Raw genomic sequence first — 19,924 nt, 5'->3', positions numbered from 1 at the left:
AAAGGCCTTCATGGTAACGAGTTATGTATAAACCTGTAAACTAAAAAAACCCTAACAAATGTAGACCTTTCATTTAGTTTACTTCAAGATACATGAACGAAAAGAAGGTCACTGATCGACAGTGGCTTCTACTACACGAACATGAGCGCAAGCACACTTACACATACTGTACTGAAATGCAGCATGTGTGAGCTATGTTACAGCAGTTGAGAGTTGTAAGATTTGTGACAGTGAGACTAAGGAAGCTGGTTCCTAGCTGTGTTTTCAAACTAAAAGCATCTTTAAGTATTTAATAAACATAGATATGAAAAGAACACTCTCTAATGTCTAACCACTCACTCCTACCTGCAGTGGAGTAAATTCATTTATCGCCCACAAAATATCCCGAGCCCATGAGAATTAGATTGGGTGCTGCAGGATCCTAGTCCCACTGCAGGGCTCCAACCAAAAGTTCAGTTTTTCTCTAGGGTGACCAACCATCTCATACAAGATTTAAGAAGAGTCCTTCGGTATAGGCATCTTTCTTCCCATCCACTCACACAGACCAGTTTTGTATAGGTATCAAGGTATCATTGATGTATTAACAGTAAATCCTATCTCAGACACAGAACTATACACATCTTTCAAAGTTATTGCAATCTTCAAACCAATTTCCTGCTTGGCCGGCTGCCCAGTTTGGAAGGGTGGCTGGATCTAGTAAGTGTGTGGTCTTAATAACCGACAGTGCTCAAAGGTACAGTATAAGTAACCTTCTTATTTTCCGTGCCTCTTTATAGCTTAATCCCAGATTTGTTTCCAAAGCAACTTGATCGTCATAGTTAAATTGCCACATCACTTCTGTATGCTATTTGTGGCTTGAAATTGAATATCTTCCTGAGGGAACATAGACGGACAGGTGCATTTACATTTCAGAAGTTAGAGCACTCTAATTAACTGCAAAACATAGACCATAACACTAATTTTGTGACCCTTCAAACAACTGCTGCAGCTAAATTGGTTTGGAACTGAGCATTTTCTCATATTATTTAAAAATATCATTTATGGACATACTATCATCATCTTTAGCTTTATTAGTCTGGGGCAGATTCAAAAAATAAATTCCTCTTTGGAAATGTAAAAATTGCAGCAAAATGTGGAATATATGCAGTGGGGTGAATACTTTTGCAAAGCACTGTATACGGACAAGAGAAACTGAAAAAAAAATCCCAAGTTATTCCACACTGTAATTCACAGAAATGTTAGAAACCTGGCTTTTCACAACTCTTTGGAATACCCAAAGTAACAACCACACTGACCAGTGTGAAAAGAAACACTGAAAATAAACTTTTATTTTGTTTTGAAAACCACTGCTTTCACACTGACAGTCAGACCCATAGGCCTTACCATTACATTTTTTCACATGATGCAGTAGTTTCATGTTCGGAAAACATTGAATTTGCATTCAATGAAAAACGCAAAATAGATCAAACCTGAACTGGGAACAGTGGGAACCTGCACTAACAAACTAAACATTGTTTTGTCAATTTTTTTAACAGATCATAATTTAATTTATTGTGGTCATTTTTCTAAAGGTATGCAGAAATAAAGTAACTCACCTTTAATTTATAACATGTTTTAACAATGGTTATAAATGACAGAAGTGCATGGGTTGGGTTTATGTCTAATGTCAGTGTACATACAAAAGTTGTTTTTTTACTTGTTTAGAAGCCATGGGAAATACAAATACAAGGGTTGTGGTTGGGCACGAGTGGAAATTAATTCGGATTTTTGGAGGGAGGAGGAACGATGAAGAACGTTAAACTGTTTAACTGGTGAAAGTTCCATTTTTACCATTCAAAAGTGATTCATACGAACATGACACTGGGCATAAATCACTTTGTGAATTCCTTCATTTCCACATTCCACAAACACACAATGTTGTATACTTTAAGATATATATGTTAATTATATTAACCACTTACTGAGGGTCCTGTATTTTTAAATGCCCCAAGAATTTTTTAAGATATTTGCAAAATCTTCATCTTCAGATATTCCAATACTTAGTCCTTCATAATAATCTTCAAATTCACAGTATGAAACATCATTGTGATTTGTGCAAGCTTCCTGCAAGGTTTCTACAAACCCAGCCCTCAGCTGATCTTCTGTGGCTTCACCTGGATCAATACAGTGTATTACACAATACAGTGTGTTAGCCTGGAGGACAATGAAAATCCTAGTTTATTATTTCCTGAGTAGCTAAAGGTGTTATCCCCTTTGACATCTAGTAAAAACACATGTAAAATCAAGCACAAGTCCAGGTTGCAGAGCAAAAAGCCTCTGCCATTCTGCATTACATACTTAAACACTATTATTGTGCATTTTAGCCTTTCCATCACCTGATTAACCAGACCTGCTTCCCTAAAAGGAGACAGGAAGCAACTTCTCTAACTATTTAAGATGGGACCCATCCCACAGCTTGCAGTGTTCGTTGCAGGCCTGTACTGTATTACAAAGGGGAAAAAAATAAAAGAATTTGAGGACTTACCTTTTATGTTCATAGTTTACATCATGCAGCAGGCCAGAGACAAAAACAAAAGAATAGGCAAATAGGATTTGTAAATAATTGCGTGAATATGTTTGTTTTTTAACTGCAGCTAGTCTTACGGTTGCACTCACTTGGTTTCAGAGTCGAAACCACATTTTGAATCAGGGCACAATTTTAAGTCACTGGACAGCCCCTGGCCTCTTTGTACAGTGCCCTCTTGTGGACTGGAGAGGAGCTGGTCTCCCCATCCATTTAGAAACACCTGTGTTTAATGCATCCATAACCTACAATATTTGTATGAAACCAGTTTAAAAGAAAATATACAAGACAAAAATACTTTGTTGTGTGTGGGGACAATGTTTGTTTTTGTATACTGTTTTTGTGTAATGAGACACTGTGTGAAAATGTCTGTAAAAGAGCAAGGTGCCTTTAAGGTGGTTGTGGGAGGTCACAGGGAGGTGGAGCTTCTTCAATAAAAGGCAGAGGCTTCTCTCGGCTGTCTCGATCCTCTTGTAGAATTTAAGGAGGAAGGTGTTCTGATTTCTTTGTTATTTAAAAAAAAAATATTGCTTTGTGTTCCTACAAGCAATATCTGTTGTCTGATGCCTTGTAAATAAGGGCTTTTGTAAGCATTCTTTTTGGCTGTGGACTGATTAAATTTGGCTTCACCAAGAACTGAGCCCAGGTGACTAGGTGGAAAAGGGAGGAACCTGTGACAGTATTCAGTAATGCTAATCTTAAGCAGACCATATTAAATGTGTTTGTTTTTATATGGATACAGCTACAGTATTTCTCAGACAATTGATATTCTTGTAAAATTAGACAAACTACACACGTGGGCTTCAAGAGTGGGTCACATTCAGCAGAATTCACCCACAAGGCAACAGGTTTGTTCTTAAATACATAAACTGAAGATGTGTGCTCTATTGCGATCTTCCACTGATATCTATTTTCATGTAGCTCTTGGTCTCTGATCACTGCTGTTTTTTTTTAACTTCATGTAAGTAATGTTTTTGTTTGCTGACATTGTATCTGTTTATATTTTGTACCTGTTTCTACCAGTGTTTAAAACTTGCAGCACTTGTTGAGCATATACAATTCAATTTTATTTCTAAAATCTACTTTTATTAAATTTCCATAATGTCAAAAATTAATAGATTTTATCAATAGACATTTTATGCATTCACAGAATCTTACCTGACAGTACTTTTGGGTGACCCTTGGCACAGTAGAACTTTTCAATGTCAGTCAGAGGAACACTACCAGTCTTGTTTGGGTCCAGCTTCATATACGCCTGGTAAACCATTAGAGATGTATTGTTAATTATTCTGTACTATATCAACTGGATATCAATATTGCATGCCAAAATAACTTTCTGCAGACAAATTAAGAGATGGCATAGTTGAATGTTGGAAAATTTTTAGACATTAGACATTAGTGCAACTAATAGTACTAATAGTAGCAAATAGTACTGTAGTTTTATTAATATTAATTTTTTATACTAATATTTTTAAATTTCTTAAATACTTGATCATGATAAGAACACTGTCAGTGTGTGGTTGTTGGAAAATGAGATCTTTTATTGGCACACATTTATTGTGAGTCAAGAAATCAAATCACTCTTACAGGTGACTTACTTTTCTGACAAATGCCTTTCGGTATTCATTCATTTCTCCAGTGACTGCTCGTAGGAACTCCCCATAATCGACTTGACCATCACAGTTCAGGTCCATTATCCGCCAAACAGCATCAAAGTCCTAACGAAACGTAATGTCATGATTTTTATATTTCTCCTTAAATATTTTTTCAATTATTATCTCAACTGGATTTAGCTGCCCAACAGAAGGAACACATGCACACACTGTAGAAACAGCTTCTAACTTCTAAATTCTAAATTCAGAATAATTTTACAGAGGACAGTCACACTTAAGTATTTATCAGTTAATCAGTTATATTTTAAATAATTAGACAGCACTAATTCGACAGCTCAGCAATGGTCTATTCTGGCCCTACCTTTTCTGACAATGTCAAGTGAAACTCCTTCAGAGCAAGCTGAACCTGCTCTTTTTGTAGAACGCCGTCTCCAGATTTATCCAAGCTTCTGAAGAGCTTTCCTATTCCTGTAAGTGTACGAACTCCTCTCTTCTTTAGTTTTTCTTTCAGTGTTCCTGGCAAAGACAAATGTTTGTGATTTGATAACTGACTGACATCTTTTTTTAAATAAATCAACTTGCATCCACCCGTGTATTTTCTAATCATTTCATCCAATTAAGGTCATGAGGGAGCTGGAGCCTATCCCGGTGGGCAGGATACACCCTGGACATGACGCTAGTCCATCAGAGGGCAAACAGACACAGACGTACTTGGACTGTGGGAAGAAACTGGAGCACATGGAGAAAACCCTCATGAACACGGGGGAGAGCATACAAACCGATAGCACCTCAGGTTCAGAAATGAACCCAGGGCCCTAGTGCTGCGAGGTAGCAATACAAGTAAACTTAGAATCAATTATATATAACACTTAATTATCATTATATATAACAAAATGGAAAATCCGTAATGACTACTAAGTGGAAAATGAAGTACAGTGAACTAACAGAAATGTAGGATGCATTGTACATATAATGCAACAATCTAAAACAGAATTCTACCTAAGAACACTATGGAAGAAACTACAGCACATATAAGAGGGATTACAGTACATTATGACTAAACAGTGAGCATGCAAACAGTTCAGCAATGGGAGCATGCCGCTTCATATTCTATATGCTAGCTAATTATGTGATACCAAATTACTTGACTAGAATAAAACTGACTTGGGGATGACAAAAACACCCCGACCCCAACAAAATAAAAAGAGTGATTACTCGTGTTCTTAGTAATTAGTATTTTAAGAAATCTAAAAGGGTAGAAATACTTAGTTCTATCCACTATAAATGTATTCATTTCCACAAAGACTTTCAAACCACACATTTCCCCACAATTCCATACTCTTGGCAATGGAGCCACTTGGTCTTCTAGCTTCAATCTACTTTAGCTTCTAACAACTTACATCATTGACTTAATCACCATGTTTCCAAACCCTGTGTGATTGAGGACTTACAGTAAGTTCCCTATAAAATCTGTAGTGCAGAGGCTCCCCAGTAACAGGAATGAGAATCACTGCACTATGCCATTAAAATGCTTCATTTTATATTCTTAAGCCACTTTATCACATTTCAACAGCTGCAATTTTCCTACATTATTCATGTAACATATTCTATGACTGTAATCACATAAATATGTTTTGTATCTTGTATACAGTGTTTGAAAGCATTTATTTGGAAACACTTCAGGAAAGAGGAAGAAAAAAATAAAGTGATTTTTATTTTTTACCCATTTAAGTATTTGTTATAGTTTATTACTGAAATATTACCCTGAATGGAGAAGAGTGTATTTTTGTCATCTACTTCTTGTTTTGTTGGATCCTGGTAAATGTCTTCTACAGAGGCCCTGAAATACATTAGAAATATTCTATTTAAATAAAATCAGTTCAACCCACACCCTACTAAGTTAACTGTTTAAATTATTTTAATTAGTTAGCAACAGGTATGGAGGTGGAAGTATAGTAGTTCAGAAGTACAGTAGTTCAACCTAGTGCTTTAAGGGGGAAGACTGTAATGACTTTTGTAGATCACTAAATTTGACTTGAATTACCGATGTTATTGTGATCAGAAGCACACATGATAAGAGAGAATATTGGGGGGAAAAAAAGTTTTAGGAGACCAAGATAAATCTTTATGAAGTGGAAAGTTTAAAGCGTGAAGAAAGAAAGTGACTGCAGATGCTCCAAACAACCTTCTGTGAAGCATGGCCTAGGACTGCATGGCCACCTCTGGAATTGAGCATTCACGCTTTTTGGTAGTGTAACTTCATATGTACAACACACCGTATATCATATTGTGCTAATCATTCATCTTAATCTCATGATCACAAATACAAACTGCTTGACTGTAAATCAAATGTAATAGTTTTCACTTTGCCATACCAACACATTTGGAAGACACTAAATTAGATAAGAACTACATTATTTTATTATTTACTTAGTTACATTTATGTGCTCTCTTAATAATTGTCATTTGTCAGACAGGTATGTGGCAACACCATGAAGCTATTGCCATTTGACAAAAGAAAAGCTTCTATTTATACGACAGATAAAGTCATACCTGTCGTATAGTCACATACAGGGGTGACTGAACTTTAAAATACTTGAGACTTTATTCTATATTTTCCTTTTACACTGGAAGAAATACCCATTCATTACAGAGGCATCATTAAAAAAATTCTTTATAATTCAACATACCATACAGAATGATCTAATTTTTAATGTTTATACTGTATAATACTATTAAAAATGTTTTCTGAACTTACAGTAGCATGCTTTTTGCCATTTCATCCACATCAGTAATCCGAAGAGTTAGCAATGGCTTCTGTTTTATATTTTCTGGGAGATTATGTCCAGTGGTAGTAAATGTTAAGTTAGCCCCCTGTTACATTAAAGTAGCAAAAATTAAAGGAAAGGCTAATAATTACAATAAGTAAAAAAGCAGTGAGTTAGGTTCAAACACAAAGTTAATATCAGTAATTATTACTATCCTTGTCCATGTCTGAAACTATTAAAAAATGTAAATTACTTAAATCACAATTCAGTCAAAAGCAGATTTAACAAATCTTCCCATGACTCGAAACCATTCAACAGTACAAAACTGCAAAATTACTTGCCACATAGAAGTCATGAATTCCAAATTTTACTCCTTTTCTTCTTCCATGTTGATGACTGTATGACCCCTTTTGAATTAATGGGAGAGCACTTGATCTAAAGAAAACCAACATTTATAATTTTAGGAAAAAATACAAAATTAACAGTGAATGGATTGTTTCTTAAGAAAGTCAGAAACAAAGAAAAGCACAAAAGACTTGCCTGTTTTTTCCGAAGTGTCGATATTCATAGATAGTCAAGGATTTATCAAAAGCAAAGAAGAATCCAATTAGCTCTCTGCAGGCATCACGCCCACTCCTAGAAATTAAACATTGTTCCAATGAAATGGAAAATCTTTTTATTTCATACAGGATCTGATCAAGAGCTTGAAGCTGCGAATTAAAATATGTGATTTTAAAGAAAAATGTGCTCTAACCAAAGAAACTTAAATATTTCAAACTACTCTTATCACACACTTCACACTCTACTGCTTTTGCTTTAGCAGCACTTTTCCAGAGAAAAAAAACATACATTGATAAACTTACCTGGTTAAAATTCGGGCATCAAAGCGCAACTTGTTAGACAGCAGATTCTCTGTCAATGCTGATCTGGTCCTCACTCTGAAAGAACAAGTAATTTAACAATTTAACACTGAGCGGCAGCTCTGTTGCTAAGGATCTACGCCTGTGGCTGGAAGGTTGCCTGTTCAAATCCCGCAGCCGGCAGAGGAATCCTACTCTGTTGGGCCCCTGAGCAAGGCCCTTAACCCCAGCTGCTCCAGGGGCGCTCTACAATGGCTGAACCTGCACTCTGCCCCCAGGCTTCTCTCTCCCTGTCTGTGTCTCTATGTCTTATGAAGAGCAAGCTGGGGTATGCGAAAAGACAAATTCCTAATGCAAGAAATTGTATAGAGCTAATAAAGTGATGTTAATATCACAGTTTATATTTATCACTTTATGAAAAGATCATGCAATTGTAGCACAGGGTTATTTTTAATTAAATATGATCATATTACCTGTTGAGTGCACAGCCAAATTGTTTTATTTTGTTCACTAAACTTAGATTTTATTTCTACTGTGGAATAGAAAGATCTCTAAAGCTAAACTATACTTAAATTATACAATCTCCTAACATCACTTTGTCCAAAAAGTGTTCACATAGTTTATGCTTACTTTGTGTCATGCAGAGCTCTGTTCTTGAATCGCAAGGGCGCTGATCCTGGCCGCTGTACTGAAATCTGCTCGTTGCTGTTTGAATTTTGATCAGGGTCACTAATGACTGCTCTAAAAAGATATTTTTTAAGAGACGACTTATTCTATGCTTTTAAAAATATATATTTGGCAGACAGCTGAAATGCTTATTGAAGTTACAAAATGACACTGCTTCCAGCAATTACCACAAAAAACATGCAATAATAGAAAAACATGCCCTTAATTAAAAATGAAAAATTCTACCCTTTAGAATTTTTCTTTGTAACAGACATTTGATTCTAGTCAATAATCATCACTGGTCAAATAACACTTCCAACAGGAAATACACCTTAATTCATGTAATTTGTTTTTATTTTCAAGAAAAGTTAACTTCAAAAGAACATCTAACCTGGATAGTTGATCCACCATTACCTGCTCCACCACAGCCTGTTTTCTTCTTCCTGCTGCAAGATCTTCCTAAAATACATTTAGTATACATTTATAGTATATACAGTGCAGTCTATAAGTATTTGGACAGTGACACAATTTTTGTTGTTTTGGCTCTGTACTCCAGAACATTGGATTTGAAATAAAACAATGACTATGAGGTTAAAGTTCAGAATGTCAGCTTTAATTCGAGGGTATTTACGTCTATATTGGGTGAACCAAAAAGGAATCACAGCCCTTTTTATACATAGTCCTCCCATTTTAGGGGACCAAAAGTAATTGAACAATTGGCTGCTCAGTTGTTTCTTGGCCAGCTGTGTGGACGTTGCATTGTTAGTTCATGCACAAGAGAGCTAACAAAAGGTCTAGAGTTGATTCTAGATGTGACATTTGCATCTGGAGTCCGTTGCTGTTGACTCTCAACGAGGACCAAAGAAGTGGCAATGCCAGTAAAGTGGGCAGATTTTTCATGAGGCTGAAAAATCAGAATAAATCAATCAGAGACATAGCCAAAACATTAGGTGTGTCAAAATCAACTGTTTGGCACATTGTTTAGAAGCAAGAATGCACTGGTGAGCTTAGTAATAGCAAACGACCTGGTAGACCACGGAAGACTACAGTAGTGGATAACCGAAGAATACTTTCAATTGTGAAAAAAACCCTTTTGACTGTTGAACAGACCAGGAACACTCTCCCGGATGTAGGCATCGATGTGTCAAAGACTACCATAAAGAGAAGAATACACCTGCATAACCTCGGGGGGTTCACCACAAGATGCAAACCACTGGTAAGCCTCAAAAACAGAAAGGCCAGGTTACAGTTTGCTAAAAAGTACATACAAAAGCCTGTAGAGTTCTGGGACAAAGTCTTATGGACAGATGAGACAAAGATTAACCTGTACCAGAGTGATGGAAAGAGGAAAGTGTGGAGGAAAAAGGAACTGCTCATGATCCAAAGCATACCACCTCATCTGTGAAACATGGTGGAGGTAGTGTCATGGCTTGGGCGTGTATGGCTGCCAGTGGAACTGGCTCACTTGTCTTTATTGATGATGTGACTGCAGATGGCATGCAGCAGGATGGATTCAGAAGTGTACAGAAGCATCTTATCTGCTCATTGGACAGCACTGCACCTTTCAACAGTGACCCCAAACATACTGCTAAAGTAACTGTGGAGTTCTTCAGGGCCAAAAAGTGGAATGTCCTTGACTGGCCAAGTCAATCACCCGACCTGAATCCCACTGAGTATGAATTTCACTTACTGAAGACAAGACTGAAGGCAAAAAGCCCTTGAAACAAGCAGGAACTGAAAATGGCTACATTACAGGCCTGGCAGAGCATCACCGGGGAAGATACCCAGCATCTGGTGATGTCTATGGGTTGCAGACTTCAGGCAGTCATTGATTGCAAAGGATTTGCAACCAAGTACTAAACATGACAATTTTATTTAAGATCATATTAATGTGTCCAATTATTTTAATTACTGATGTTGGGAGGACTATGTACTGTATATAAAGGGCTGTGATTAGGGCTGGGCGATATACCAAAAATTTACCGTTACCGACATTAAGAATCTCTCACCGACCTAATTTTGCTTAAGGTGGGTATGTTCGGTAAAAGCTTTCCCCACTCTGTACTTTCATGAGCGGTCCCCTTAAAAAACTACAACACCCAGTCCTCATATCCAGTCACATGTTTCTGCCTCGTCCAACCTTCGTTCTTCATTCAAAACACAAAGAAGCGTGCCGGGCATCAGACAACACGAGCGCTCATGCTGAACCCCAGTCAGGCAGGGATGACTCAAGTACAAATGAAGACGAGCTGGTATCTAAAAAAGATGCAGTGTCAATCGTTTGGCCAGAGACTGACAAGTGCACTCATGGCCGTGATTCTGCCAACAGCTGTCTCTAACACTAGATGAGGTGTGTGCAACTTTAATAGTTTTGCATATTTAAAACATGATCTTTCAGCATATCATGTAATCATAAAATTTCAAGGGTTTCAAAAAAATTATCGTTAATTTATTGTTACCGTGGTAAATGTGTGAAATTATCGTGATATTGATTTGAGGTCATATCGTCCAGCCCTAGCTGTGATTCTTATATGGTTCATCCAATATTGACGTAAATACCCTTTGAATTAAAGATAACATTCTGCAGTTTAACCTCATTGTCATTGTTTCATTTCAAATCCAATGTGCTGGAGTACAGAGCCAAAACAACAAAAATTGTATCACTGTCCAAATACTTACGGACTGCACTGTATAAACAAATAGTAAGCAGATTCTTTAGTATGTATCTAGTGGCAAGTATATTAACGTGCTGCATAGATGACAGATAGGCAGTCCCCTTTCACAATATGACACCAACCCATATTTTCAGTATTATGTACTTTTTCATACCTGGACTGGTCTGTAATAGTAATAATAATAATAATAATAATAATAATAATAATAATAATAACAATAATAATATTATTTTTTAATTTTATTTCTAATCACTAAACCAATGCAAAGTCCTTATTTACTGAATGTGGGTAGGTGAAAGCAAAATCAAACAACCAAAAATGATCATTTTTTAATCAAAACTGACTTACTAATGAACCAGAAAATTAACACATTGAATGTGCTTTCTGTTTTCCCTGGTTTCTTATGATTTAACTATGATTAACATGATCGTGCATTTGCCTTACTTTGTTTTCAAATGTTATTTGCTTCTGTCTGTGTCTTACTATGCTTTTACCAAGATTCCACTGTTTTATTGCACTTTAAGTTAACCACGGCACACTATTATTGACTTTTATAAGAGTAACCACTGCATTAACCAAAGACAACCAAACTCACTTCAGCACCAAGTGAAGGAAATTAACAGCTCTGATTGGTAACACAGCCAGCAACAGGGGATGCTGTGTCACAGCAAGCCAAGGAGCCCCTAGTTCACTCTGCCTAGCCAAATGGCAGCTGTAATCAGTCACCACCACTGGGGACTTATACCTACAGTCATAAAGCAACACAGATCAGATCTGAACTTAAAGACCTCCAGGCTGGTTAGTATAATCTGCCAAGTTTCAAGAGACTCACATTTCCCATTCTAAAGCTCAAGGCATGCTTCAAATTGAAAACACTTACAGCTTCCAGTTTTCTCATGCTGTGCTGGATAGTATAGGGCTTGCTGGTATAACACTGCTGAAGGAGGGCTTTTTCATCCAGCAATGTCCAGTCATCTTCATTGCTGAGAGACTTCTAAAATGAAACAGTTTTCATCATTTATCTTCTCTTCATTTAGGCTTTTTTGGCTGACACTTTAATCAGTGTAACGTACAGTACATTTGCACCCATATACTGTATATAGCTAGGCATTTTCCTGAAGCAATTGAAGCTAAGTTTATGTGCTCAGGATATAACCCTAGAATATTCCAATAAAAAGATCACAGCACTTACAGTTACTTCACTTTTCTGTGTGGTAACAATCCTCACCTTAGTTATTTATGCTATCCTATTTACAAAATGTATAATTCATTAGAAATGCCCATAATATAAAATATATAAAATCAAAATTCCATGAAATGCTGCTGTCTGAAGATTCCAGTGAAACAGAATTCGCATATTAGATGGTCTGGTAGTTGGTTCAGAACATCCACCACTCTGGCTTCTCTCAAATTATAACTTCTCAACTTGAGGAGTATACAAAAGTTACTTCTTGACACTGCTAGTCAGACGGTGGGTTAAGAGTTTATTATCTTCAAGGTGCAGTATTTTTTATAGAATGTTTTACGTAAAAATAGAGTGTAACAGCTTTAAGAATGTTTTATTCTTCCTTTGTGTATCATGCCACAGAAAGAAATTTTCAGACAATTAATGATTAACTTGGAGAAAATCTGTTTGTTCATAAATCCGCTACTGTAGTAATAACACAATAATAAAACAAATATTTTGCTACTCTTTAATCAGTGTACTCACATTTTTTGTCTGGCATAAAGCTGTTTAAAAGTTCAAATGTAAACTTTAAATAAGGGGTTAGTATATTAAATTGTATTAGTATGTGCAAGCATTAAAGAAATTCTTAAGAATTCACATTAATGGTGATAGCAAAAAAAGACAAATTACCATCTTCAAAAGCAATTTCCACCTAACTATGCTGTACTGCAAAAATAAAAGCACTGACATGAATGCATTTTGTTGTGTTGTATTGGACTGTAAATAACCAACATTTATCCAAGTCTCAGCTTCATAAAACCCAACTAAACCAAAAGGCCTATTTAACAAATAACAAACACAAAACATGACAGCAGACATCACCTGCGGCTGTGGTGCTGTATGTGACAACGGCTGTGCCTCGGTCTCCAGCTTGTTTTTTTCATTTACTCTCTGTGAATGCTGCTTATAATTCTCCTTCAGCTCCGCTTCATACTGCTTGTATTTTATTTTATATCTCTCGGAAGGTGCAGGCAAATTTTCAGGGATTGTCTTGTCTTCCCAAGGAGAAGGCTATAAAACACAATACCAACAAAGTATAAAAAACAGGAGAACCTGCATCAAGTAAAGTGAAAACAGGCTTTTCCTTTTCTTGTGGGAGTGTTCACTGTAAAAAAAACACTTTCACAACAAATTGTTGTTTAAAAATAAAATCACAAAATAAAATTAGTAAAATGATATACTGTATTTTATTGCAATTACTGTACTTCCGAAATTAACTTGATATTCCACACAAATTAAAGTACAAGCATTGTAGTATATACATACTATATAGTATATGGTATAGTAATAATATATAATGCATATTTTTCTAATTTCTTTTACGTGATTATTTAATGAAAACTCTAATTTTGAGTCTTCAGAATAAATCTCGAGAGAAATGGATCTTAAATGTACAAACCCCCAGTTAGATGTCTACAGCCCTAACCACTGCTCCACACTGCTTCCAGTATCTTAGACCTTCTAAAACAATAAACAAGGTCTAAAGTCTTGTCCTATAAAAACATTTACCTTTTTGCTTTCATCTGTTTTAATGAAGTGCATTTTAGAACCCTGTAAGAAAACACAAATTAAAGAAAGCTTTATGATTTGTAATACTTCACCCATCTTGTTTTAGGGTTACGATATTATTTTACAATGAAGGAAACTCCTGTTCAGTTGTGGCTGAGTATGAACATTTAAAAAGATATCACTATAAAACAATAATTTATTTAATTAATTATATACATTTTTAAATCCCAAAGGATCCCTCACAGGAGAACATTGGAGGTAATGCACCCATTGTGTGCCAACAGCCCCACTACACATCAGATCATGTGAAGTGGAGTGAGAAATTGTGTCACCACTTGAAATTAGGGGCAAATGTATGTAGGGTTGTTTGTGCAAGCCAAACGTGTTTATGGAATTTTGCTATAACAATGGGGTTAACACACCTGCTCTTACAAACAGTGCCATGGGATCTTTAATTACCGAGTCATCACAACCTTGGTTTAACATCTCATCTTAACGATGGCACCTTCTACAACACAGTATCCTGACATCAAACTGGGGACTGGTTTGGAAATTCTGGGACAGAGGGAAGAGTGCCATCATCTGGTCCACCAGATGCAGTGACACCCTGTTTTTCCGTGTACTGTAGATCGTCTGAGATCTGACGAGATCAGGCTACAAGTGGTAATACTGCTGCACATACTGCCAACATAACTACAATATGTAAATGTCCCAATCACTTTATTTGCAGCTAAAAGTGCTCATTTGCTCAATGATTCTGTCAAAGGTTTGGACAATCAAAGATTTTCTTTGTTGGATTTTAATATCAGGTATTATAATATAGTAAGAGTATAACATTTTTAAAAGCTTTGATTTAAGATCAAGATGCAATGGAGATCGCTCAAATAAGGACAAAAAAGAAGAAAATACATCTTCGATCTGAATGAAAAAAATTGATATCTCCACACGGTTTGCTAAATAGGGCAGTTGTTTTAACACCGGTACTGATGATAAAAGCTTACTACTACTTACTAAAAGGAATACTACAACAAAAGTAAGCCTACCAAAACAGTGAATAACTTTGTAAAAATAAGATGACTTTTAACCTCCTGTTTTTATCTAAAAATATCTTATATCCACTAATTAGAATTCTCTATCAATTAACTCAAACACTAAATGTAGATCCAGAAGTCACTGCTGTGAAGTAAGAAGAGTAGACCTAGACAACTCAATCCTCACATAACTCAAGTGTCACCTGGGCATTACTAAATTAACATTTTATTAAATAAATACTGCAACAGGACTCTGACACTAGCTTTCTATGCAAGCAAATAAAGATAATTTCACCCCACTCAAGTCAGGGATTTTCAAGCATTACACGGCATGCGTTATTTTATTCTCTGACACTACTCTGATGATTAAAATAAGGCCCAAACATAGACAAAACATATATTTATTAACAATAACTTGCACATCTACACAGCACACAACCTTGTGAGTAAAGTAATCAAGCTGGGAAGGGAGAATGCTGTTAACCTAGCCGATAGTCAGAAAACTATCCGTTCTGATGTCTAATAGGAACACAACATGTAACAAAGAGAATCAATGGCTGGATTAAAGTAATAAATAAACTGAACCAAGGCACTAATGTTTTCTAAAAGATAATGGCAGCAGCATAGATATACAGTACTCAGCTGTAGACGGACCTGATGAAGGGGAGCCAATGGAGCAGACAGAGGAGACCCCCAGCTCACAGTAGAGGTGGAATCTGGGGGACCAAAACGAGGATATCCTTTGCTGGCAGGAATGTAGATGTCCTGTTTTAAATATCAAAAGAATTTAAGAGAGCAGCGAAGGAAGCTGGTCAGAGGAATAAAATAAAGACACTGAAATGTTTTTTTTCCATTAGAAGTATTTTTAAAATCAGAGGTACTAAATGCCAGAAGTATCCATAAAAAAATTATATGATGCATGGCGTATTTTGTTAGCTTTCTTATAGCAAGCAGAAAAAACACTAGTCAAGTAACTTTTATTCCTTCAAGACTGACAGTAACTTGAGAGGTATGCAGAATTGATTCTATGCACCAGTTAACAAATAATTTAAATTTAACAACTGTTTCAGGCACCTTAGATAGTGTAAAGCGAGTGTGAAAAGAAATTTAATGAATACACAGTTTAACATATTGTGGAGTGAATTAAAAGTAAGGGTTAACTCAAGTTATACATGGAATTCTGAAACACCCAGATGTTTGGCAACCTTCTTACCCTAATATCGCGGCTTTAACAGTTTTACATCATAATACTGCTATGAGATGTCTTTAAGAATCTAGACACCAGAATGTTGTCAACATTTCCAGTTCTCTGAGGCTTCAAAACAAGGAGATGTCTGCTGAGAAGCTGAAGTTAGAGATTCAGTGAATAAAGCAGCAGTAAAGTTAACCTTGGTTACCTTAGTTTATTAAGTTCTGGGTAAATGATTAAGTGTCAATCAACTGTCCAGGAAGACAACAGGCAGGTAGGGAAAAAAGGGGAAGGAAGAGACAGGAGGAAGGACAAGGAACAGAAGGGCAGAAGCTGAGAGCTCCTTGTCCTGATCATTTATAAAGACCAGATTGGAGTCAAGTATCTGAACCTTGTTAGGAGAGCTTGCTATTCTGTTGTTAGGAACTTTGATTTCCTGTGTAAAGAATCCCTTGGTTAAATGGCCTCTCCTGGTTATTGAGTACATTTTAGAATATGGAAATAGGTTCCCATTTTGTAGCATCCAGGTTCACAATCAGAGACATTTAACTGTAGGTCATATTCTGTTCGGTTTAGAAGGCAGCTTGATCTCTTATTTTGGCCTTTTGCTGTTTGGTTTAGAAGGCAGCTTTATCTCTTATTTTGCCATTATATAAAATCTGAATGCTTGGTAGCAGTCTGAGGTTTTTCTGGGTGATAAGGACATAGGGCTTTTGGATGCCTGAAAATTTGTAAATAGCATAAATTGTGTTTCACATTCATATAGTGTGTAGTTTAGCATGTGTATTGTCATTGTTGATAAATATCTGTTTAACCCAGTGTGTCTGAAGTATTACTCTTTTCACCAAAGCTGTGCTAGACAACCAAGAACTCATGTGCCACTAATTATACCAACCACTCAGGTATATTCTCGTCAAAAATATTTTACACCTTGGGAGTTAGTTATTACACATTGATTAATCTGCACAGTTATTTTCGGTTGTTCACCATTTTTGTAACCACGTATATGTAAAAATATCAATGATTATAAAAATACCATGATATAACCATGATATAGTTAGTGCCAACAAAGTTACAGTTATATGAACTGCATAATCCAAAAAGTAAATCGGGCTTGTTGTGTTACCACATTAAAGAAACTGACCAACAATCCCCTCGCTTACAGTAGCCATTGTAACTTACTTTTAAACAGACCTAAGATTCCAGAAAACATACTGTGAATGGCAAAATAGAATAAGAGGCATTAAAAAGAGAAACAGATACTACTGGTTCCACTACTCAGGTTTTTGGTGCTTACTATTCTACTCGACACCACTGTACTTTAATATCAAGCTTGACTTAATATTACAAGATACTGTATAAGCATCACTCACCTCATCTTCTGAGTCACCAAGTTTCCCCAGTCTTAGCTCAGGGACTCTGCCAAAAACAACAGCTGTATTGGTATTACAGAACAGGTTAATTATGCTCCTGTTCACATCAAAATTGTAAAGAAACCTGATAATTCATGCAGCCTATGCTTAACTAATTGCAATAAAAGGGGATCTGATGTACACTTTCTATTCCTTATTAGTGTAAGATATAAAAAGACTGTTGCAAAACACCTGTTTAATGATGTTTGTCTGTGATAGTCTTTTTTTAATTAGAGCAAGTTTAACAATTCTGAATACAGACTGAACTGCAATGCTTGAAACACAGCTAGGATCCAGTTCCACTGTTCTACAATTTCAGATTATTGGAGGTACAAGTAAATTACCACATAACAAAATGTTCTTCTCGTGACAATTTCCAGATGTTCTGAAAAAAAAATTGTTTTAATGGGCATCATGTATCCTCCAAAAATTCAAAAAATGTAATTTTTTTAATTAATTAATTTTGTAATTTTGCGACTCACTCTCAACCAAATCCTACAAAATTGATCACTGTGTGATCTGGCCATATGATGCTCATAGCATGTTTCAAAGAACCCCAAAGGTCACATCTAGGGATCTACAGGCCTCTCAGGCTATGATAAACGTCAGAGTTAATGGGTCTATCACCAGGAAAAGATTGAAAAAGAATGGCTTTCACGAAAAGAAAAAAGCCAGAAGGAAACCCCTGCTCTCCAAGAAGAACATAAGCATGGCTTATGTTTGCAAAACAGTGAAAGGAAAACACGACTTCTTTAAAAATGTGATCTGGACAGATGAGTCAAAATTGGTGTTGTTTTGGCCATAATTCAATACGTCATATTTGGCCAAAACCAAACACTACTTTGACCAGAAGAAACACATACCTCCTTTGCTGCCTCATTCCACACTATTTCAGAGTATTCTAGAGGAAAATCTGTCTGACAGATAAAGCTGAACTAAAAGTGGATCATGCAACAGGACAAAGATCCAAAACAGATGTAAATCTACAGCAGAATGGCTCAAAAAGAAAAAAAAATCAGGATTTGGAATGATCAAGTCAAAGTCTAGACCTAAACCAAATAGAGATGTTGTGGTAGGACTTAAAGAGAGCTATGCACACAAGAAAGCCCTCAAACATCACAGAGCTGGAGCAGTTCTGTAAGAAAGAGTGGAGCAGAATTAGGCAATGTGAAAGATTGATCAACTCTTAGAGGAAATGTTTAATATAAAATCATATGGGGGGATACTTACTTTTCTAATCACAGTGTATATAGGACTAAAGATAACAACATTAATTAAAATAGTCAGTAACGTGTGTAATAGTCCTATAAGTACAGTTAAAATTTTTAACACTGTGGTTAAAATAACTTATGTGAAAAATAACTTTGTAATTCTTACTCCGTAGGACGAGGGCTGCGAGATGCTCTTGGCTGTACTCTCCATCCCTGGAAAGGAAAATAAAATAGATCAAATTCCTATGTGAAAAGAATTTTGATAGCATAGAAGATTATACTTACTTTCAACCCTCTCCTTTGCAAATGTTTTATCTTGTTCTCTTGTACGATATGCATATTTTATCTTGAGCAATACGTATTAATCTTTATTATGACTGGGTATCACTTTGTTTTCACGGTTCAGATAACTGCATCTTTTCATGACACTGCGAATACGCTTTAGTTTTTATCAAGTGACCAGTAGTCCTCTTCGTAGCTAACAAGTCTGAGGGCAGAGGCCTTCTTAATTCATCTTTAACATTCAAAATAAATTCGGGGAAAATGTATACGTATTTTTTTATTATTTTCAAGAATGATACAAATAGAAATTAAAAGATATTCTAATCACCTTATTAAATGTTTGCAAACCAAACACAATCCCGTACTGAGCATATTACATCAAAACAAATGTTTTATATATCTCTCTCCAGCCCAAGGTACCTGTGCATAATTCTTTTCTCCTCCTTGCCTGGATTTTGCTCCTCCTCTTGGTGTAGCTGGTACGCCTTGTATTTCTAAGTCCATTATAACAAAATGAAACCAATATTTTTCGTTCAGCGAATTATAAATAATGGAAGTTCAAAGTTTCGATCCTAGAAACCATTTTCAAGCATCCATCTGCGGAAGGTGTAGAGGACAGACTCCGCCTCCCACGCCTGTTGCTTGGTTTCACAAACACTGGATGCCAGGTCACTCCACACCGATACCCGGATCGCAGATAGACCGCACTTACATGGATGACTTCATAAAATCGGCTGCAGTATGTTGGAAATGGAACATAGTCGTAATGCATTTTTCAAAATTATCAAACTTAACAAATATTTCGAAACGAAAGTGAAAACATAACGTTAACATGTGCTTTCTGATTGAAGACACACAACATGCCGATTAAAAGCGTGACCGCTGGGCACGTATTCGTTAGATCAAAACAAAACAAA

General features: G+C 36.1%; 1 protein-coding gene across 1 annotated transcript; it reads right to left on the bottom strand.

The window, feature by feature from the left end:
- Positions 1–1,317: 1,317 nt before the first annotated feature.
- Positions 1,318–19,621, bottom strand: caps2 (calcyphosine 2). The gene is made up of 18 exons (XM_088923828.1): positions 19,428–19,621; positions 18,892–18,938; positions 17,476–17,521; positions 15,568–15,678; positions 13,883–13,924; positions 13,196–13,384; positions 12,026–12,139; positions 8,862–8,929; positions 8,435–8,545; positions 7,808–7,882; positions 7,485–7,580; positions 7,286–7,379; positions 6,935–7,050; positions 5,940–6,016; positions 4,538–4,692; positions 4,162–4,281; positions 3,722–3,818; positions 1,318–2,153 (listed from the first exon to the last, which is right to left on the bottom strand). The coding sequence occupies exons 1-18, from the start codon at positions 19,509–19,511 to the stop codon at positions 1,978–1,980; spliced, it is 1,818 nt and encodes a 605-aa protein (XP_088779954.1). The 5' UTR covers positions 19,512–19,621; the 3' UTR covers positions 1,318–1,977.
- Between the last annotated feature and the right edge of the window lie 303 nt (positions 19,622–19,924).

This window comes from Atractosteus spatula, chromosome 8, assembly GCF_055471065.1.
Source record: "Atractosteus spatula isolate fAtrSpa1 chromosome 8, fAtrSpa1.hap1, whole genome shotgun sequence".
NCBI classification, from domain to species: Eukaryota; Metazoa; Chordata; class Actinopteri; order Semionotiformes; family Lepisosteidae; genus Atractosteus; species Atractosteus spatula.
The sequence above is the reverse complement of the archived record's forward strand: the minus strand, read 5'-3'. Positions and strand labels throughout refer to the sequence as shown.

What these genes read in the sequence shown, in the direction of transcription:
- caps2 (XM_088923828.1), bottom strand. Translation starts at nt 19,511, where the DNA reads ATGGACTTAGAAATACAAGGCGTACCAGCTACACCAAGAGGAGGAGCA. An exon ending in CGACACTTCGGAAAAAACAG is followed by an intron (nt 7,380 to 7,484) that starts GCAAGTCTTTTG and finishes GGTTTTCTTTAG; the next exon opens with ATCAAGTGCTCTCCCATTAA. An exon ending in GAAAGGCATTTGTCAGAAAA is followed by an intron (nt 3,819 to 4,161) that starts GTAAGTCACCTG and finishes ATGGTTTACCAG; the next exon opens with GCGTATATGAAGCTGGACCC.